The sequence below is a fragment of the Tympanuchus pallidicinctus genome, unplaced genomic scaffold, assembly GCF_026119805.1.
Source record: "Tympanuchus pallidicinctus isolate F22 unplaced genomic scaffold, pur_lepc_1.0 scaffold12, whole genome shotgun sequence".
Lineage (NCBI taxonomy): Eukaryota > Metazoa > Chordata > Aves > Galliformes > Phasianidae > Tympanuchus > Tympanuchus pallidicinctus.
In genome coordinates this window covers 7,268,493-7,290,323 of record NW_026294637.1, presented here as the reverse complement: position 1 = coordinate 7,290,323, position 21,831 = coordinate 7,268,493, and the positions used below count along the sequence as shown (strand labels likewise).

At 45.8% G+C, this 21,831-nt stretch overlaps 1 protein-coding gene across 1 annotated transcript in view; it reads right to left on the bottom strand.

Annotated features, from left to right (window-relative positions):
• Positions 1 to 19,161, bottom strand: part of ACAN (aggrecan) — a 44,435-nt gene extending 25,274 nt beyond the window's left edge. Inside the window, exons 1-2 of the mRNA XM_052672188.1 lie at positions 18,747 to 19,161; positions 424 to 500 (exon numbers count right to left, since the gene is read on the bottom strand). Of these exons, the coding sequence (XP_052528148.1) occupies positions 424 to 493 (70 nt within the window). The 5' untranslated portion in view covers positions 494 to 500; positions 18,747 to 19,161. The remainder of the gene's footprint in view (positions 1 to 423; positions 501 to 18,746) is intronic.
• Between the last annotated feature and the right edge of the window lie 2,670 nt (positions 19,162 to 21,831).

Genomic DNA, 21,831 nt, shown 5'->3' with positions numbered 1-21,831 from the left:
TGTACCCTTTTTGTCTAGTCTGCTGAAAAAGCCTTGCAGAAACGGAGGCTACAACAATTTCCCTTGCTCCATGGTTGCTCTTGGGAGTTGGGAGCAGCGCCAAATGTGGGGATGAATGGAGTGAAGGGGCCTCCCGCAGTGTGGCTGCTGTCCACAACATGAGATCACAACTGATAGGGCAGAAGAAAGGGAGAATGCTGAAATTCCCTTGACTTCCCCACAAACCCATGTTCGACTGAACTGTCTCCCCATCCTCTCAAGCACAATAACAACGACAGATGGTGGCATCGCACCCATCTAAAGAAGGGCCCCATGCATACACACAGCAAGTCTTGGGCACACCTAGAGATGTCCCCGTTTGGTGGTGGGGCCAGTGTGCAGCACGTTGCTCAGTGCTGGCTCCTAGCACCCTGCAGCACGTACCTGAGAGCTCTGCGGAGGCAGCTGTGGTGATGGCTTGCAAACACACAAACACTAGTAGTAGAGTGGTCATAGTTTACCTGCTGGGAACAACACAGGGAAAAAGGATTTGTAACAGCTGTATGTTTGTGTAGAGGGGAGCTGTGGGTGATGCAGTGGGACAGGGCAATGCTTTCAGCACCAGCTCACAGCAGGAGCTGCCCATGACCAGCATCTTCCATCCAAGCCAACATGGCTCTGGGACCAGATGTCTGGATGCATTTTGTACACCTTAAAGGGAAAACTGTCCCCATAAAATGGAAAAAGCAAAGGTTGCAATGCTTTAGTTCCACTCACTGCAATGACAGCATACACAGACTTACATGCAAATGGATCCTGAATGGATATGGGGAATCCATACGATGTAATTCCAGGCCTTGCAGCCCCATACAATAAATATCTTGTCAGGATCCATCAGCTAGTCAGAGCAACCTGATACTTCAGAAAGCTTATGAAAAGAAAAGAGCATCCTACAGACAATGAATGACAGAAGCAATATAGGCTAGACCAACTAAATTAATCCTAAACGGATTATCATTCATAATAGTTCTTCTGTACCATATCATTAGATATAAAACAGCTGCAAGTGCTGAAGTTGGTTTTAATATTTCCAATGAAAACTGTGTCCTCCAGCAAAACGACGCTGCTTGGCACCACATTTCCCCTGTGACTCAGGATGGACCACACCTTCTGAATCACTGGAGTTTCCTTTGAGGTCACCTGTCCAAATATTGGCCACTTCTCTTCCGTGATCTAGAAAGATCCCAGCTGGCAGGGAATGTCCTGAGTATAGAACCTATCAGTCTAGAAGAAAGGGCCTCCAAATAGAATCACTGGCATAATGTGTGGCCAAAAAACCCCCTCTTCCTGAACAGTCCAGCATTAGCCTTTTGATGCTGAAAAATTGACCTCCATGCACACATTCATTTCAACATGATACATCACAGAATGGCATCTCTGTGAAGTCTCTAGTTGATAGAGACAGCTATACTGGAGAAAAACAGGACAGACTGGGGCTCTGGACCACATTGGCAGAGAAGCTCTTGTAGTACTATGTAACCAGACATATCTCAATTTCTGTTGGGCCTGGGAACAAAAATGCCAGTAAGTGCCAACCTCAAGGACAAACTGAGGAGTTGTGTGTGTGTGTTTGTGTGCCCTTTTAGCTAGGAATGACTTATACATGTATAATCAATTTACTAGGAACAAAACAAACCACAGCCATGGTACTGGCCATCAGTAGGGGGAAACAAAGACAGTTGTCATGCTGTAGTGATGCAGAAGAGGCCAAGGGATTTGGCACCCAGAAGCTGGACAATAGCAGAGACAGAGCACGGGATGGTCTGGGGGCAGAGAAGTGCCTTCTGCTCCTCAGAAGCAAGATTTGGAAACACCATCTGCTATGGCCAAACAGAATGAAATCAGCCACACTCAGGAGTCCTTGAAGAGCTGGCTGCATAAACTGCTGGCCCGCTGATGTTCATTTTTAATGTGTGCTGGAGCACTTGAGCAGGTCCTGAACACTAGAGCACCGTGCCAACAGTCAGCAGTGACACACAAAGAAGAACCTCTGGTTTGACTGGCATCAGTTGCAGGCAAAAATAATGGAAAATCTGATACTGCCTTCAATTCACTAAGCACTGAAGAATACGTACCATATCTATTTTAGCTGAGTAACTTGCAGAGAAAACAGATCAAGATTTCATGCTTAATATTGTTGGTTGGTATAATTCTAAGTCTGCCTGATAAATCTGCCTTCATGGTTGTAACATAATGTAATTAGATTTTGATAAGGTTTGTCTTTCATGGGGTTCTGTGCTATGAGGATGCATAATATTGATAATCATAGAAACACGAAGTTGGAAAAGATCAACTAGTCCAAGCATCAACCTCAGCAAAGGCTCTTTGATCTAACAGAAAGGCATAACAAGAACTAATAGCTGGGAACCATATGCCAATCAAATTCAAATGGGAAACAAAGCCCACATTTTAAACATGGGCTGATGGATCACTGGAACTGGTGCCAAGGGAAGCAAAGGAGTTTCTATCCCTCGGTAGTTTCAAATCCATACTTGGAGACCTTTTTGCAAGATATGGCTTAGGCAAAGTAAGTTACTGGGTTTGATACAGAGATAGCTGGGTGAAGTTTGAAGAGTCTAGATGCCCAGGAGATCAGCCCAGAATGATTCCTTCTGACATAAAAATTCATGAATACAAATATATCAGTGTTCCAATCTCTGCTCTTGTATTATTCATCTTGCCTGGCTCTAGGCAGTACAAAGAACCATGAATATCATGCAAACTTTTTAACAGCCTTATAGAATCGAAGGCAAACTCATAGTGTAAAGTTAACTGCTTTTCCTGTTCAACCTAAGCCAGCCATCCCTCAGGTCTGCCCAGGAGAGGCATCAGGACAGAGAAAGAGATTTAGGGGTAAGCTGCCAGCGGAGGAGATGGATAAGGGCTTAATCTGTATTTTAGAGAACATCTCCAGGTTACAGATGAGTCACTGCTAACACATGAGGCATTGCAAAGAGCTTGAACAGCCTCAGCATTTTTGCATACCTTTAAACTTTTGGGACAAGCCCATGCACTCCTGGACTCTCTCAAACTCTATGCTGATCTTTCACATGGAAAAATAGCCTCGTAAGTTAACAGCTGAGACAAACAATATCTTCACAGCTTGCTTAGCTGCAGGGAAAAAAATCCAACCTCCCTTTATCCAATAGAAGCCCAGAAGCAATGCTTTTCCCTGCGAGCAGCGGTTAAACAAATCACAGTAATAATATTTTGAGTGTATTCTTCCAATACATTGACTCCCTGCCAGTAAGAAACCCAGCCTACTCATCAGGGTGCTGTTTCCAATGCTGATCTCCATTTCACACTCCCTGTAAGCATGCCAAAGAGATCTGGCCCTGAGCCTGCACACAGCACTGGTTGGGATTTGCAGCACTGGGAGTGCCTCTGATTCTTGTTCCATTTGTATGGCAGAGATTCCATGCTGTAACGTTTGCATGTCTCCAGTGGGATGGCCAAGTGCACGATAATGAGCAAAGTGCTGCTTCAAGGGGCGGTTCTGGATTAGAATAAGTAAAGACAACAACCTGCTGACACAACACCAGTAGTGCAAATGATGGAGACGTGGTCTGCACAGCTCACGAAAATGGGTCACACTCCTCAACATCTAAACCAGACCATGCAACATGTGCCTCAGAGCTGATGACTGAGAGCTCCACTGCCTATTCGATCCTGCTCAGGATCCTCCTGATGGCCCCAGCTGAAGGGATAAGAAGAGAAGTGGATCTGAGCAACACACTGGGGATACAGCCAGTGCCTCTCCCCTGTGTGTCATGAATAACACAGGTTTCTGGCAATAATTCATCTGGCTGCTTTAACAAATGAACCTGTCTTCTACCGAAAGGTGGGCTGCTAAGCCCATAGAAGCTAACAGGTAATTGCTGACAAACTCAACTCTGTTCCAAGTTCCTTATCTTCTAGTAGAAAACATCACTTGGAGGAAAAGTTCTGCAGACCCTTTGGTGGAGCTCTCTCTAGGGTGTGCACTAAGACTGGACAGCCCTAAGGCTAATGGAGAATCATTTCACAGCCTGACACACAAGGAACTGTGATCATGTTATGCTTTCTACAAGGTCCGTGGTACAGAGCACCTTCTAGTCCTGCAAATGACTTTATTGCAAAGCTCTAATTGCTTTTGCTGGGAGAACAGCTACAGCAAGCAGCTTTTGTGGCAGGAGGACGGGAGGAGGTGGGACAAGTGATACAACATCACAGGTATCCCTTTGCAGCAGGAAAACCATCCCAGCACAGGGCACCAAGCAGCAGAGCAATAATCCAACCAAACTGCCACAAAAATCCCAGCTATCCTACCTGCCCTAACCAGCGACCAGCTCAGCCCAGGCCAGTAAGAATTCGGGAAAAGCTCTTGCCTTTCCAAAAATGACAGAGTCAGGAAATGCTGGGAGGCTCTGTATGTCTCTGCCCCAGAGAACAACCATCTCTTTTACTGAAGTTTCTTGCCACTTTATTTTACTCCTTAAGGCCATGCTTCTGTATCAGGTTGTGTGCAGACTATCCTAAACTGGCATATAAATATGTTTATTTGAGAACCTAAGTGTGTGTGGAGCAAAGTGTGCACATATGTGCAGACAGGTTTAATCCCTCACTCTTCCAACCCTGTCCCCAGCTTTTCAAAGCAATGAAGAATCTGGAGAGAGCAAGAAAAAGAGAAGTCACAGCAGTCAAAGTCCAACAAAGTGCCTACACAGTAAGTCTGTACAGTGGAAAATAGCCAGATGGCCCATTTGCAGCAGTCTAACTTGTTTGCTTGCTGGAAAGCATTTTCTCTTCTAGTTTATTTTAATTGAGCCCCATCTGCAGTTTCTCCCGTGGCCTTTGCTTGTTCCATACCATGTTAATCACTCTTGTTGCAATTAAATTTATTTTCATCACCCTTAATCCTGCTGTTGTCCTTTTTTTTTTTTTTTTCTGGAAGAATCACTTCAAGCTTCCTTGTTTCTCAGATTTGGAAGACCTTTAATACACTTACGTATTGTTTCTGGCAGCTAATAAAATGCCACTCATTAACTAGAAGATATGCCTGGGCATAAGAGCGTTTCCAAAGACAACATTTCCTTCAAAACCGTGGATATAAAGAAGCTCCTGAACAAGACTCAAAACCAGCACTTCTTATTTAGCCTTGTGTTCTCTCTTCTCAACTGGTTTTCCATCCCCTGTTTGTTCCCCATTAGGGAAAACAGTTTCCCTAGGATACCTTCATCTAGCATGATTATTTTCAGGCCCCAGCTGTGGGGATGGTGAGGTTTGAGGAGGCACCATCACCCAGCAGGCACCAGGAGGGCTCTCAGCTCTACTGGGACAGCGTGCCCAATGTCTGCCCAAGAGTGGTTTCTCCTCTCCCACGTAAAACTACAGACCGTTGCTCTATGATCTCCGTGAACAAACACCTTATTGTCCCTTCTGCGTGTTCCCAGCCTCTGTGCAGCACTGAGAGCTTTTCTGTTAAATATACCTCAGCCTGGTCCAGGAAAAGGGAGGGAAGGAAGGGGGGAAAAAAAAAAATGAGGGGGGGTGGGCAAAACTCGCTTTATTTCTTCTTCTTTTTTTAAACAAGGCAAACTTTGGAACCGAAATATGGTAATAAATGCACTCCTGTGATTTTTCATGTTTTTTCAGCTGTAAAGAAAATAGGAGAAATATTCCATTTTGTCTGGCTTCCAAACCATTCTGAGAGTAAGGTCTTTATGCACAGAGCAGCCTGGATGCTGCTCCTGCCTGTTCTGTTTCTGAAATCGTCCCTAGAACAATAACCTCCTTTTTCCCCCAGTCAGAAAGACACAGGGCATAACTGCTCTGATACTGTGTCATCAAGGGATGGAATCCTTCACGCCAACGGTTCTGCAGCATTGGCTCCTTGGATTGCCACAGGAGATGACAAACTGACAGCAGAGAGGTGTGCTTCGTGCACAAGGCAGAAAACAGATTTTGGTTCTGAGTTATCCCTTCTCAGTGTCACTACGGCCTTTCCTTCAGTAAAATCTCCAGCCTGTTATAATTTGGCTGTTTATTTAATTGCATTGCACTTATACTACAGCAAGAGCCAAAATACCCAAGGATATGTGGACAAGCCTTCAGCAAGTAAAATCCAAAGGAAATCTTAGAAACACCTGAACAGTTGAATGCTAGATCTAGTTATCGACCCAAGCTCAGACATACAGTCTGCAACTAACCTTCAGCTGAACACAAAAAGCTTTAGAAGCATTTCTCTCTCTCCTGGTAACTACCACAGAATGGCTGTCATTCTCCCCTAATTTATACTGGTTTTACACTACATCACCATTAATTTCAGCAGCACCTCTCCATCAGAAGTAAGCCGAACATATGGGCCTTCTGCTCCAGAATAGCAGAAGCCCATGCCATCGGCTACCCAAAAACAACCTGATCTCACAGAAAAACCAGAGCTGGCTGTTACTTGCAACACACACTGGCAATTTTCCTGACCCTGAAAGGGCAGACATGTCTGTTGTGGTGAGACAACAGCTGGAGTCTCTCACGCAAGGTACAGCATCGGCACTAAGGTAGAGCTGCCATGCTCTGTCTGCTCAGTGTGGAACAAGAGCTGCATTAAACAGCACACAGAGCCTCTAAATTCAAGGGAACAATGAGCCTTTGAGGCTCACTGAAGCTCCTACTCAAAACTCTCACTAGTCCAGGTGAAACAGATGTCTTGGCTGAGAACCTTCATAGTGTGGCTCAGTCATTTCAAGTAGCAGAGCCTGGAGCACCATTCCAACTTGAAGTCCAGCTTTTAGAGAAGAGAGGATGATTATGCTCTTCATAAAGCCTCCTTAGGACCTGGTTCTTCTTGCACTGCAGTGGTAATCGGTCCTTATCCCTCAGCATGCAAGGTGGAATGTAACCCACAAAGAAGAAATGGAACTTGGAAATCTCTTTCCTCCTAGATATGTCATCTGTGGGAATGACTGTCACCCAGTCATTTATTTATTTGTTTTTTGGAAGCAGGAGGCATGTAAGCCATTATAACCTAGAGAACGTACGTAACAATCTGCAGGTGCTTGGTGGACCTGCCATCAGCCTTGAGCAATTCTCTCTGAGACACATGGAACAAAACCACCAAAACACAGAAGGCGGCACCCAGGACACCAGAAGCTTCCAGCACGTCACACGTGAAAGTTGCCATGTTCCAAGGAATCTGAGAACAGGCTCTCCAAGTGACATTTTCTGACGTGAGTGCTAAAGAGGCACGCTCGTTCTCTGCAGTTGCTGTGAGATAGAAAAGAAGTAAAGCTCAGCTGGTGGACAGCAGCTATTTGCTCCATCTAGGGGATGGCTCATTGCTTTGCTGGAGAGCATGAATGGTGCACATGCTATGCAGGAAACATTTACTTGTACAGAATTTGACTTTGTACTTGTTTTATGAGTAGACTGAAACTTCGCTTGTGCCTGTGGGATTTTTTGTTTCAGTACAGAAGCCATAGGCACAGAGACATAAGCCTAAAGCTCTTTGCTGGCTTTACTAGTTACTGTCCAAGTCTGGTATCTGTTAATACTCTGCTACCCCAAATTGCCCTGGAAATGCGGTGTGAAAATTCTCTTAATGAGGCACTGGGCAGGGCCAGAACAGACATCCTGAAGCTGGTCCCTGGCATATCAGCTTCACAACTTATGAAGATTTTTCCTTTTACTCCAGGTAGAAAAAACATCAAACTAGCATGGAAAATCACAGAACAAACCTAAGAGATTTGAGGGGAGAGCTAGATTTCATGTGGCATGCATGGTTTTAGGGCCTCTGCAATAACTGCATTTTGAGTCATGCTAACGACAAGGAGTGTGATCACGTTCCTGGTTGGTATCATTGTAATACTGTGCATAGCTTTGGCTTGCATTCACATGTGAATATGCACCACATGTAGGACATAAAGGCTGCCATTACCTCCTATCTAAGATACCTCCTTTTGCTGTTCTGCAGAACGTCATGACTTTTGCTGAAACCGTCCATGCTGTACACGCACACAGCTGGTAACACCAACCACCCTCACACCACCATCCCACGGACACAGAGGTGACAAGTGGGCAATCACTTCCTATCTAGTCTTTGCTTTACAATGCATTGCATACCCTTGGTGCTTGACTGTGGAAAAAAACAACCTCCTATCCAACCTGGAGGAAGAGCTTCTAGCTTCATGACGGGTTCAGTTTTGGCCTCTTTTTGCTCCTCATTTTCTCTTTCCAAAGTTGGCACCTGAAAGTTTTCTCTGCATTAATTCCAGACATTGTGTAAACACTGTGCTTAGATTTACTTAAATGAGGCTGTTTCAGATCTAGCCTTCTTCCCAAATAGATTTCCTGTCTCATAAATTCAAGACATGCACAGTTTAGTTTTGCTAGGAAGGTGGAATCTCGACTTGTTCCTCTCTTGGAGGTGATCTAGGAGACAAAAGGGCAAATGGCATGGGAGAGGGCCAGGCACTTTCTGCTTACTGGCTGGGAAGGGGAGAGTCCTCCTACGAGTGGTGCAAGAAAACATTACTACTTGCCATAAACAATCTGCAACTTTTGAAATCTAACAGTTTCTTGGCAATTTTCTTTCCCCAGAACTCCAGATTTATTTAATTTTTTTGACACAAAACACTCTCTTCTTCCTCAGCAGATTGGTCTCATTTCCAAGGGAGGGAGAAAAGATTATTATTTGCTCCTGCTTCCAGATGCTCCAACTCTTTGTGACTCTTTAGAGTGTGTATTCCTTGTGCAGGCAAGCAGAGAGTCTCCCGGGAGAGAAGGAGCCCTTCCTCTTTTATTCACAAGCCTCTAATCACCAGCTTACACCAAAGACTTCAGATACCCTTTTCAACAGCAACACGAGCCCCCAACCACAGTGCAACCATGGATTTTGCTGCTGCTGATGAAGGATTTTACACACCTCTTCCTATGCTCAGAGGCTTTACCAACATGTTGGAGCAGGTTTTCACTATGAGCGTCAGATCTGGAGGCGCTGGGCCTGCTTTGCCTTCCAGCTGACAAATGGTACTGAGACCACAGACCTCACATTCAGACTGTAAAGATGGGCTGAGAGGTCAGGAAGAGTTTGGTGCTTCTGCTAACGCTGGCTCTTAACTACTCACACATCTCTCCATGCTAGAAATGTCACCTTTTATATCAGGTCTCTTATTCCTGTAGCACAGCAGCCATCTAAGAGGTCTTTTGACAAGAGCTGCATCACCAAACCAAAATGCCTGCAATGTTAGATAGATAATCTCTCCCAGGCACTATATGGGGTTTCCTGAATGGATGTTGAAAATCTGTTCAAATCTCCTTGTGCTGTCTCTTCACCCAGGTTCTTTTTCCTTTATATTGACCCAATATCCAGCTGACACCATCTCACAGCTCCTAGTTGCCCTTCGTCCCTGTACAGTTCCTTCCTTCTCTGTATGCTCAAACCTTTCACATACCAGGAGGCTGTTCTGGCATGCAGTGTCCTCTTCCCTCCCAGCCAAGACATACAGTGTGTGTTTAACTCAATTCACCTGGCTCAGTCAATAAGGGCTCTGTTTATAGCTCTATTCCTTTTGGGGAATGGAGCTATCTGCCCTGTCCCATCATAACAAGGGGATTTCACCACACTGGGGACACCGAGGGATGCTCAGCTCTCTTTTCTAGGAGCAGTCCTGCTGAACAGCATTTGCTTGTCAGGTCACTTAATCCAAACGATAACTCCTGCCTTTGGTTCAGCCTGGTCTGTGCTTTTGGGACAGAAAGAAACTGGGGATCCAGGCAGAAAATAAATCTTTCTCTTGGTTTTTGTTTGTTTCTACGTCAGTGATGCTTTTGAGCCAAGCCAAACTGCACGGCAGAAAACAAAAGAACTGAAACAAGGATAACAGGAAAGTAGTTCCCAGCTGAGCAGTGTTGCCTGGTCCATGTATCAGAGACCTCAAAAGGCTTCAGTCCTTCCTCATGAAGCTGATGGGGAGTTGGAAGGGAAGGTGCAAGGTGACAAAAAGTGAAATTGTCCTGACTCTTAAGAAAGGCGCATGTGAACCTCTGGGTGATGCATTCATCCACCCAGCAGAAAAGAGGACCCTCAGTGAAAGGGAGGAATAACGAGCAGTGGGCTTCAGTCCCCTGTCTGAGATTCCTATTTTGGGGCAGTTGAAAACCACTCCAAGAAAGCCCTTCAAAAAGAAGTTTCTGAAATTAGCAGCAAAGATAAAAAGATTAAGTTTTAGTCATATGGAACTTAATGTTCAGTCTAGAAACAGATCAAACTGTTTTGTTCTTTTGCTGAGGGAGATTTCAGCATCTTTCAGAAAACTGGCCACAACGAATGGCCTATTCTCTTTCAACACATGGTGAAATTAGCCTGAAGAATAGAAACATTGCCCTTTAATAACAGCCTGACTCTGTGACTTGAATGTATGTTGTGCAAATAGAAAACACTCTCTCTCAACACATGGACAACGTCTTAATGGGCAGTGGGATGGTGATACCTCGGAAGCAACCATGATGACATGGCACTGAAAGAGAGAGGAAAATGGAGACAACCGGTCTCTCCAAAATTAGTTGCAGGCTGGGGTCAGTGAATGCATATCAATAATCTTTTCATTATAACTCAGACCTCAAGGCTCCACTGAATTGGCCCTTCACCGAGAGACAGCAGATCCTGCCCAATAATCTTGCAACCTATAAAACATGCTGCTGACCAAATCTACAGAGCACAAATGTGAATCTGGGAAGACCATGAGAATCCTGAATCAAAACAAGGTTCTTACACGAAATATAGAATCATTCCGTGAGGTGCAAGCTGTAGAAAGAAATTTAACCTTAACACAAGTCACAGACATCCGGAGAGACAATGCTGTTAAGTCCAAATCTAGTTTGCTATGCAAAGTCCATACATCATCCCTTCAAAAAAAGAAAGTGAGGAATGGAGGAAACCAGAACAGCAATTAAATGGGAATACAAAGTTTTCTGAGAGGCAAATAAATTCCTGTGTATGAGACGTGGTTGAGAGGAGAGCCAAAACGTTGCCCACCATTTGGTGAAGCATTCTGTAAAGGCAACAGAAAATGTTGTTTTTCCAGAGGTATGTGGAACAGTTTGAAACCAACGGTACCCACATGTTGGGGGAACCAAAAGGCACCAACACAGATGCCCTTGTGGGGGAAATAACTGCCTAGCAAAGTGTTTCAAACCAGCAAACACGCTCAGACACTGACGGAACAGCATGCTGCACCATATTTTGTCTCAAACACAGTACACTAGCAAGAGAAATGGCAAAAAAGTAAAGCTTGTTTTACACTTTCGGTGTAAAAGACTCATTCAGAGACAAGTAATGATTATGATCTATCTTAAACAAGCTATCTTCCAATTTTTCCAGTAAGATGGGTAGATAAATTATCTGGTGGATGGATTCAGTTTCCACTGGACTCAAGAGAAATGTTGCCATTTAATCCTGAGGTTTGTGACATCAAACTGGGGTTCTGGTTTTAAAGCCTAGTCTAGACATGTAACTGCTTGAAACAAATAGACAACAGGGAGAACACTTGAGAGGAAGTCCCAATCCCCACGACTTTGCACAGAGCACTCAGCTTTCAGACAGAAGAATTAATTCCATAAGACAACACATCAAGGAAAATCCTGCTTGGCTCTTACACACTTACACAGTATGAGAACTGGATCTAATCATGCATAATATTTGGCACTGTCACCAAGCAGTCTGCAGATTGTGGCAGTTCCATGGCTGTGACAGAAAGGCGTTGTGGCATTAATGCTCATCAATCCATACCATTTGCATAAAGGAGGCGATGTTGAGTAAGACTAGCTGTTGAGCTTCATAACGAAAATATTCTCTAGCACTGAAGATGAGCATTCTGGCAAACACAATCCTGCTTCAAGTTATGACTAAAAGGAAGTGTAATGGGAAGGTGAGGGGCAATGGCTGATATAAGTTCTGATCCCAAAATATCAGTCCTTGCAGACCCCAGCCTTGTCCAGCCAACATCTGGGGCCTCCATAGCTCTATGTGCTATGCAGCACTGAGGATGTTCAAAGCCATGTTGGATTGCTCCCCTTGGGTTGGATGCTCCATTCTTGCTCTCTCATATCAACGTATTTCCTACCATAAGGATGTGGCAAAAGGCAGTGAAAAATGTAAGTATTCCAGAGAGTGAAAGAAACATGCACTGCTGGCCATAAACAAAATTAGCAAATAGCTGAGCTTTGGAAGATCTTGATTGTAAGTTTTGACAAAACAGCAACAGATGAGATTCTTACAGTGTGTTCTCCAATAGTTGCCGCAAGATTTCTGGGAATGTCCAAATTGTTGAGTAAAAGTCTGATTACCTGCCAAATCATCCACCGTATCTCAGAATTTAAAGATGCAAATGGATGAGTGAGGAGCTTAATGGGATTTGCAGAAGAGCTTCTCTTTGTCTCTGGGCACTTTGCTGCTTCTGCAAAATGTGGCCTCGAGTCCCTAAAGCTACTTCTGGAAAAGGACATAATTTTATAAGGGAAATAAATCCAATCAGTGACACCATTCCCAATCAGTTTCAAAATATTATTGTTTAACTACATTAACAGCACACATAAGAGAGATATCACTGAAGTATGGGGCACCACAGATCTAACAGAAAAAGTCAGCTGCATGTGCACTTGCAGCAGAGTTGGAGAACAGGAGAAATTGGCAACACACTATGCCAGAATTGAAGAGAAGATGCCAACCACTGTATCTCATTATCTTCTATTTCCCCAATTCAGAGGATGGAGGCATGAGAAGAGCTTCAGCATTACCATGAGAAAGATGCCTGCATTTTGAGCACAAGTAGGCCTCCACTTTTTGTCTTAGATGCTAAACTGTGATTCTGAAGCTATCAAACACTTGCTGCACAGCAGCACACAAACAGGCCTGGGCACCCAAGAAAGAACAGGCTGAACGTTTTATCCATGAAGTACATTGGTTTACTCTGTAGATGGAATGGTGGAAGGAGGGTTTGTATTAGCCAAAGAATCCCTGCTTACCATCTCAGTCACATGCCTTATGTTGGCTAAAGGAGAACATGTGGTAGCTCTAGCAGAAGGAAGGACAGAAGAGTACTAATTCTTTGAAATGGAGTCTCTACAGAAAGATATAACTTTTCCAATAGAGATTGTGGGTGACAACTGAGGGTTATCAGCCCTTATTTCTTCAAAAAGTTTCTGCAGGTAATGCTGTGCTGCCTGTCACCTGCCTTGGCAGTGTGGTGTCTGCAGAGCCCATCTCACTCAAGAACCTATCTTGCTTCTCAGGAAGGTTTTGCAACCCACACTGAACTAAGTGCTGTCTTGGTTGGAGTGGTAAGTGTATTGTAAATCACTTTGGGTATGACAGTGGGAACTAGAAGCACAGCCCTGAAGATGAACTAAGTGAAAGATGAGTGGTGGATGCCCCCATCCTCGAAGGCATTCAAGGTCAGATAGGACCAAGCTTGAGCACCTGATTGAGCTGTAGGTGCCCCTGTTCAGTGCAGAGGAATTGGACTATGTGACATATAAGGGTCCCTTCCAACCCGAATGATTCTATGATTTACTTCTCAGCCACTGAGATCTTCACGCCTAAAAGTCACACAAACAGAAAAGTGTGAAGGAATGTAAGCATGCCTATCGTTGCCTGATATGGGAATAATTATGGAGAAGAAATGAGTACATGCTGCATGCACAGTAGTCTCAGACACTGCACCCTCCTGCTGGTGTGTTCAGCAGCATTAGCAGCCCAAGCACCCTGCTATCTGAGGGTATCGCTTGCGTATCAATTACTACAAGGCAGCAAGGTATTATTTATACAATAAGTGCTATAGAAAACAGCAGGGTAATATTGAGAGGGCAAATACAATGAAGAGGAAGGGTGCAATTTGTTCAGCAGCAAAAGGATGTTCTCTGTTCTCCAAAGTACCATGCAGAATCAGGGTGACACTAAGATGCCAAGTATTGCGGGAGGACAGGGTATTATTTAAACCCCAGATACAATAGTATGGAGAGAGTATTATTTACTAACCAGACGGGATGCAATAGCAGCAGTAACTGCATGGTATAATTTCCAAGAGGGGAAAAGACATCATTTGCAGACCAGTCATTACAGAATGGGAGGGTATTCATTATGGTGCAGCACTGAAGTATTACTTTGAAGCGGAGCACCATAGAGGCACAGGGTATTATTTATACACCAAACACCAGAGAAACTACTTTTCTGGGGTAAGTAACAGTGACAGTTAATCGTTTACACAAAAGCCATCCTGTAATTTCCAATATGTGAACTACGTGATTATTTCAACCTTGAATCTGTGGCACAGATGATGTCATGTTAATTACACTTGGGTCTATGGCTGCTGTATCACAGCACTGCTAATCCAGAGTAGTCCTCTGAATACAATTAGTTTGTGCCAGCTGGGATGAATCTGCCCTGCCCCATGTGAAGGCTGCAGTGATTGGGGATTTCCAGGGCTGTGCTGGGGGTTTACCTGTGACCTGTTAGGATCTCAGCAGGAGCAGCAGGTTTTGCTGTGCATTAAAGCTGTTCAGTGCCGAGCCCTGCTCTCCCAGTGGAGCTGTGAATGAGCTCCAGCTGGAAGGGATACATACCACCATTTGTACCTCTTTATCAGCTGCTGGCCTGTTTTCTTTGCACAACTCTTTCCCCTCAGTCCATGAGCCGGGAGATGCTCACTGGTTATTTACTCTTAGTTCCCCCTGAAGAATATCTACAATTTCTGGTCACATTATTCCTATTTAAATTTCTGTCAAATCAAACCTGTGGCCATCACAGACAATTTCTTTTGTCCTTCGGTAATTGTCACTACTGCTAATTACACATCCAAGTCCTCTGCCCGGCACAAGGGCATTTTAGAAGCCAACAGCCCATGGAAACTGCCAGCCCAGCTGAAAACAGCGTTGTGTCCAGGCCAGCATCCTGTCTTGGACAAGATCTGTATCACTAACATCAGAGCAAAGTTCTCATCATCGAAAAATAGGGAAGAAAGTGCTGAGGAGGAAGTTTCTTTTTAACACTCGGCATTTAGTGGTCGCCTTATGCCTTGAAGCATGAATATTTACATTCCATACCCTCCCACTAATGTAAGCGGGGTTTATTGGGCATGTCTGCCTTCAGTCGGGCCCAGCTTGTGAGCGCGGCCTGCTCCGCCTGGCCAGAACGCTGCCCTGCCTGACTGCTTCCCTGCGGCACGGACCCCCCTGACAACAGGCCCAGGACAAGCAGCACAGACCTTCCTTCCCCAAAACGTAACCCCAATTCCACACGACTTGCGTCTGTCACAGAGCTCCGCACCAAGGTAAGGCTCATGGTCTGCTTCACCACAGCTTGCATGGCGGGAACAGAGAAGTGGTGGCTTTGGGACTTCACTGCACAACCCAAGTCCCTGCCTTTCCTTCTCCTTCTCTGGTGATGGGACCGCGTCCCCATAACGTGGCTCCATCTGAAACCGTGATGTGTCTAAGCTCACCCAGATGATTGGGTTTTTAAAGCAGGGCTGAGAAGCTGAGAAAAGCGGTCTGCTTCTCTGCTGCTTGGCTGCTGAGGGTATTTCAGCAGCTAAACCATATGGAGGCTGAAAGAGCTGGAGATGTTAAGCCTGGAGAAAAGAAAGATCTGGGGAGATCTTACGGTGGCCTCTCAGTATCTAAAGGGGCTGTAAGAAAGAGGACAGACTCCTTAGCAGGGTCTCAGTGGCAGTAGAGAAATAGTTTTAAAATAAAAGAAGAGAAATGTAGCTTGGAGATAAGGAAAAAGTTCTTTACAGTGAGGGCAGCGAGGCACTGGCACAGGTTGCCCAGAAAGGTGGTGGGTTCCCCATCCCTGCAGACACTGCAGTCAGGCTGGATGGGGCTCTGAGCACCTGATCAGCTGTAGGAGTCCCTGTTCAGTGCAGGGCAGTTGGACCAGATGGCCTTGAAGGGTCCCTTCCAACTCCACCGATTCTATGATTTTGGGGTACCCCACACAGATCCTGGCCTCTCTCATCATCCCACCCACCCTCTTGCTCCCTGATCTGTACTGAGCAAACACTGGGAAAGGAGAATATCACTCAAGTGAGAAGTGGAAATTTCTATTAAAAAATGGGAAAGCCCATCGTAAAGAACTCGGAGGAAAAATCTCACCGGGAAGCATCTCAAAAAAAAAAAATAAAATAAAAAAAATAAAAAAAATCAGCACGGTGAACATTACAAATCCCCCACCTATTCATGAGGCCAACAAAAAGCTTCTTGAGCTCAGCACTGTGAGCCCATTGAGAGCAGCGCGGGGCATGGCACACACCCTGCCTTGTGCACACAGCAGCGCCCGCAGTCCCGCCGCGCACACAGCCTGGGCTGTTCAGCCCTCGCACAAGGAAACACTGAGTTTTTAAAAGTAAACTCTAAGGTTTCCGTTGTTGCACTGGGCTCAAGATTTTTTTTTTTTTTTTTTTTAAATATATATATATATAACAGCTCCCTCTCTTTGCTGTCTCTTTCACTCTTTAAACAGCCCTGAATGCAGCGGGCCGCTCCGCAGCCGTCGCACTCTGGCTCCGTATGTGGTCCAGAGCTGGGATGAAGACAGCTTTTGTTGCTGCTGCTGGGAAGCTGCCTGTGAGCAGCACACACAGCCCGGCTTGTTCACACGTGGAGGCTCCGGGGGGAGTGGGAGGAGGAGGAGGACGCAGTATGGGGAAGGCTGGGCTTGCGGTGGAGCAGCCGTCCCACTGCCAGCAAGGAAAAGGGAGAAACAGGGAGATGGCAGAGGATGGTGGTGGAAAAGATGTCTCAGGCAGCTAAGAAAGGTCCTGTTGATTTTTGAACTGGGAGCAGCTGGACCTCCACCAGTTCACGTCCTTGCTGTGTGTAAGGCAGCGTGGGGAGGCAGTGAGGTCACCAGACCTGGGCCATTTGTGAATGCAGAGAGCAGAGGAGAGAAAAGACCTGCAGTGGAGTGAGTTTTGGAGTCCCTGGGGCTTCTGGTCACACATGGACGACACCATAGCATTGAACATTTACAATCATTCATTTGTCTTTTATGGGATACCATCCAACCTCTTCTCTAGAACCCCTTAACATTCCTCTCCATGCAGGTCATGTTTTACAGTGCTGAGCTGCCATTTTCTCCACTGGTGCTAGGTCTACAGCCTTTATATTAACGTCCTTGTCTCATTTCCCTCTGCCTCCTTCACTCCCTCAATTTCCTATCTCCTGGGAGCTCTTTGCCCACCTGCCTTCCAACCCTCATGCTGCTGTCAAACCCCACTTTTGTCCACAATTAGAGGAAACATTAAACAGGAGTTCAAGCAGAAGAGATGGAGTTTTTCCCCAGAGACCACTAGAGCTGCTGAGAGCACATCATGGGAACATCTCTGGTCCAGCAAGGGCAGGAGGGATGCCTCTCCATGCTCTGACAGCATCTCCAAATGTATCAGGGAGTGGAAATATCTCCCTCTAGCTCACCACATGAGCAGGAAAATAAAACCCCAAAGAACCAAAGCAAAGAAACAAACAGTTCAGCTTTCAAAATTTCCAACAGCTCTTCTTGGTGAGGTCTGAAAACCCACCTAATGCCCACCTCAATCCCCAGTCCCCTCTGCTCAACCCATATCCTCTTTCTGGAGGTTGTAGAAGCAAAAAAGCAAAGTGGTGAGGAATGCTAAGAAATTCCTCTCTCCCAAATGTTTCGTCATGGGATATTCCCTCCCTTTCCACATCTGGCAAAGTTATTTTAGAAAAGTAGGAGAACTTTTCAAAAGTGCATTTTTTGGCTCAAAAGTTTGGGTTAAAACGCACACTTTCTGCTACGTGCAGAGGGTAAGCTGCTACTTGGCACAAGGTTCAAGTGAAAAGTCTTAAGAAATGGTGAACGACCTAAAAGGAGATATTTCTGATGCAGATTCCAAAGGACAAAACTTTTTGCTCTGCCTGCTCTTGCAGAAAAGCTCAGCTATATGCAAACCACTGCTAAAAGCACGGAGGAGGAGGGCAGGCAACAGCCGGTGCTGGGCTCCTGATGCCACCCGGCAGGTCTGCCAATGCCGAGCGCTGCTCACAGCCATCCACACACACGTGCTCCGCTGTCAGATCTCCCGGATCACATCCCTTCTTTTCCTCCTCCCTCTGAGCCACCCTCTGTGTGTTCTCAATAACGATGCAATTACCGTGATCAGAGCAATAACCGGGAGAAGCATCACAATGCTTTAGGACGTTTGCAACAGTTCAGTTCAGCAGCAAGATGAGAAATGCCACGGGCAGCAGCAACCCATCACCCCGATGCACCGAGAGCTCAGAGCGGGGGTTGGAGGACAAGAAGAGGGGCAATCCCCGCTCTGTTCTCCCCACTTGTAGCACGGGATGCACACTCTCAAGTCGCGTGGCTTGCTTTCCCTCCCTTCCCACAGAAAAGTGAAAGCTCCATGCATAGCCCTGGTCCTCAGTGGTGGGTTTGCATTCTGCAGCCTCACAGCAGGGCTGGGGAGCACCCCGCAGTGCTGCTGGCAGCACAGCCCCATCACCCGGGCTGGCTCCTCGGGCAGAAGCTCTCTTTGCAGGAGAGCAGCTCTGCAGAAAACTTGCCATCAGCCACTGCACAACTTTTGGCATGTTTCTCTGCTCAGGGCAAGAACCAAAGCACTCAGAGCCTGCACCCCTAAAGCAGCGAGGAAAGAAGTGGGAAAGTTAGGCAAAAAATACTGAAGAGAGAGGAAAGCACACCTTACCTTTAACAGTTCAGTGCAGTGCTTGGAGAATCTAAGTCCCATACACCTGGCAGAGAAAGTAGGTGTTTTTCGGTGCTCAAGATGGAAAGAGCTTTGCCACTTCTTGCTGTTGCTGTATGTCTTCTTTGCTATCTCCAGAGGACTTTTCCTGCCTTTTTTTTTTTTTTTTTTCTCCAGTTCCCCAGAAGAAATCACAATTCCCTGTATGGTATTTCAGGTCCTTTCAGGCAGTGGCAGCAGCAGCAGGCTTGAAGAGTAAGTGCTGTGTTTGAATGGCAGAAAAGAGAGAGAGGGTTTCAGACCACATTAACTGCCACTGGCTGCAAGAGAGACCATCAAACTCCTGTCAGCCTCCTTAGATACCTCTTGAAGAGCTGGCACACTAAGTGTATTGGATCCTCCTCTGGATTTTAGAGTAAAGGTAGGCAGGCATCCAGGGGGCAGGGGGAAATAGGAGGGCTTAAGGACAGAAAAGGAAGCCCAGCCTCTTGGAAAGAGGGGAAAAAAAAAAAAAAAAAAAAAAAAAACAGAAAAGAAAAGAAAGGGAGGAAAAAAAAAGGGAGGAAAAAAAAGGCATTGCCAAAAGAAAAAAAAATGTACTGTAAATGGAGAAAGCTGAATGGGGAGTGGGGGATTAAATTTAGCCCTCTGGTTTGGAAGCAAACTACACAGAGCACCACAAGTGGTTGAGAGAGAAGAAATAGTTTATGCAATAAAAAGAGAGCACGGTTTATGAAAACTAAAATAAGATGAAGCTAATTAAGGAACCTGGGCAAATTATGCATGTCTGCAATGCAGTCAATATCACTGCAGTCTGAGTAGAAATGAGCACATGTACCGGGGAGCACAAAGAGAGCAGAGAACTTAAGAACCTCTCCTCTGGGCTCTGCTGGCTGTGGGGTGCAGAGGAGAGAACAGGTGGTGGAAGCAGTCCTGATGTGGGAACAGGGAGAGGATGCTCAGTGTTAGGAAATGTAGGACACCTGGTGCTTATGGACAACTGATATGTGATAGAAAGGCAGAGGAAGGAGGCTAAGAGATAGGGCTGTTTGTAGGCTGTGCGGGTAGAATTGTAGAAGGACTTAAGAGCTGGTGGAGACTGAAGCAACCACCCCAAAACCTCAAGGAGAATCCTGTAATGGAATTCTCAGCAGTTCTGGTGCTGTGGGGAGCTGCTGAAGAGACTGTTCTGATTTTTTTTTCTTTTGTGGAGGGTGCTGCTGACTTCTTTGAGTAGAAGAAGCTGTGTTGGAGGAGAACGCAGTGTATCTGATGTTACAGGCCTGCTTCTTGGCTTGTGAAGGAACTGGGGGAGCTGGGAGGAGGTGAGGAACAGCTGAGACCATACAGTTGGGAAAGCCTACTCTGATTGAGGAACACTGCATGTCTCCTTTGTGAAAGCTGAGCATGGGCAGAGGATATGGGACTGAACCTGTGAGCAAAAGTAAAACTTGCATGGTGCTACGTGGGGGAAAACCCCCATCCTGGCCTTTCTCTCCCTGACACAGTAGGGATGCTTCTTCTGAGTGTATTGTGCTCCAAAGCCACAAGGTGGTTTCAGGGCCCTGAACCTGCCTGGAACAGCAGGCATACTTCTGTTGGCCCTGCTCCATGCACCGAGCCTCACACCTGTCCTCTGCCTCTTTCCCTTCTTCTCTCTTTCAGTATGATCTTTAATATCTGCGCTTCCATCTCTTTTCCCAGTGCCTATGGGCTGACCTGGCCTGTTTTCACTTGACACTGGTTTATGATATGCTAGATTTCCCACCCTCCATGAATTATTTTGATACCATGTCTCATTTCATAGCCTGCTTCCTTGGCTGTTTCATGCCTAAACCTGAGGTTCGTGAGCCTCTTGCTGCACTTATGCCCTCTCATGAAAGCAGGGCATCCATTGTCCTGACAGCAGTGCTCCCACAAAGCAGTGTAGGGACCCACTTCTTCCCAGGAGGACGTTAGAATCATTAAGATTGGTGATGTCAGTGATCTTTTCCAAGTCTGACCTTATTCCACCTTAGGAATTCACTAACAAATTTTGGTTGTGAATCTTCCCTTTGGATTGCCCCTTTCTTCGGATGTGAAAACTCAGTATTAAATCTTTTCCAGTGCTTCAGTGGTAGAAGGGCAGCGAGGGTAAATTCTTTGTGACCGCGAAACAGGGCAGGGCGTTTGCATCCCTGTCCCAAATTCCTGTGCTTTATTTCCTCCTGCCTTGCATGCCTTCTGGTGTAGAAGAACACTACCTATCAACATCAGATTTAATATTCCATCCTTTAAGGTCAAACGAGGGCTCACCACTGACTTAAAGGGCATTGGGACTGTCTCAGGGGCTGCTGCCATCTCAGGCTGTGCTGAAGCATCGGCTGCCTGGGCAGCATAAGGACAGGCGAGGCGTGCTTCAGACAGAGCATGATGGCTTGTGCTTTAGGCAGGGCTCGGTATTTCCAACTGGGGTGAAAAAAAGGCACGTAGACAGGAGCTATAAAATGTACCCGGAGTGATTTTGTTCTGACTCATGTGTGCAAAGGACTCTGAAATATCTCGCGCCTTACCGCAGCCCTTTCTCCGAGTAACATAAAGTTCTGTTGGGAAATGTATACATTGAGCTGTTTTGCTGGGGATGGACTGGGAGCCCCGTGTACCCTCAGCTTCCACTGTGGTTTGGCAAAGAAAACCCCATGTGAACCTTTAGTGAGCTGAAGCCAGGGAACAGAGAAAATTCCCTTCGGGGCTGACCAGCTAGGAAAATGTGATGCTCCACACAAAGTGGTTCCTTAGCAACTTCGGGAAAGGGACAGGCATGGCTCAGTACCTGCTGGCTGTCCCTGTTGTGCGTCTGCATCAGGAGCGATTGGAAAAACAGCTCGAGACGTGCAGAGAAATTGTGATTCATAACCTGCGATTGGAACGGGTGGTGTTTGTTTGTTTTTAGACTGAGCAGAGGCTGCGTCCAAAAAGTCATATAAGTGGCTTTTAGTTTTTGTTTAAAGCAGGGGAGTGACAATTCAGAGGTCTTTGGAATACAGGTGACAAACCAGAGAAGTGCTTACAGTGAAATAAAGCTGTTACGTGTCATTATGAAAAT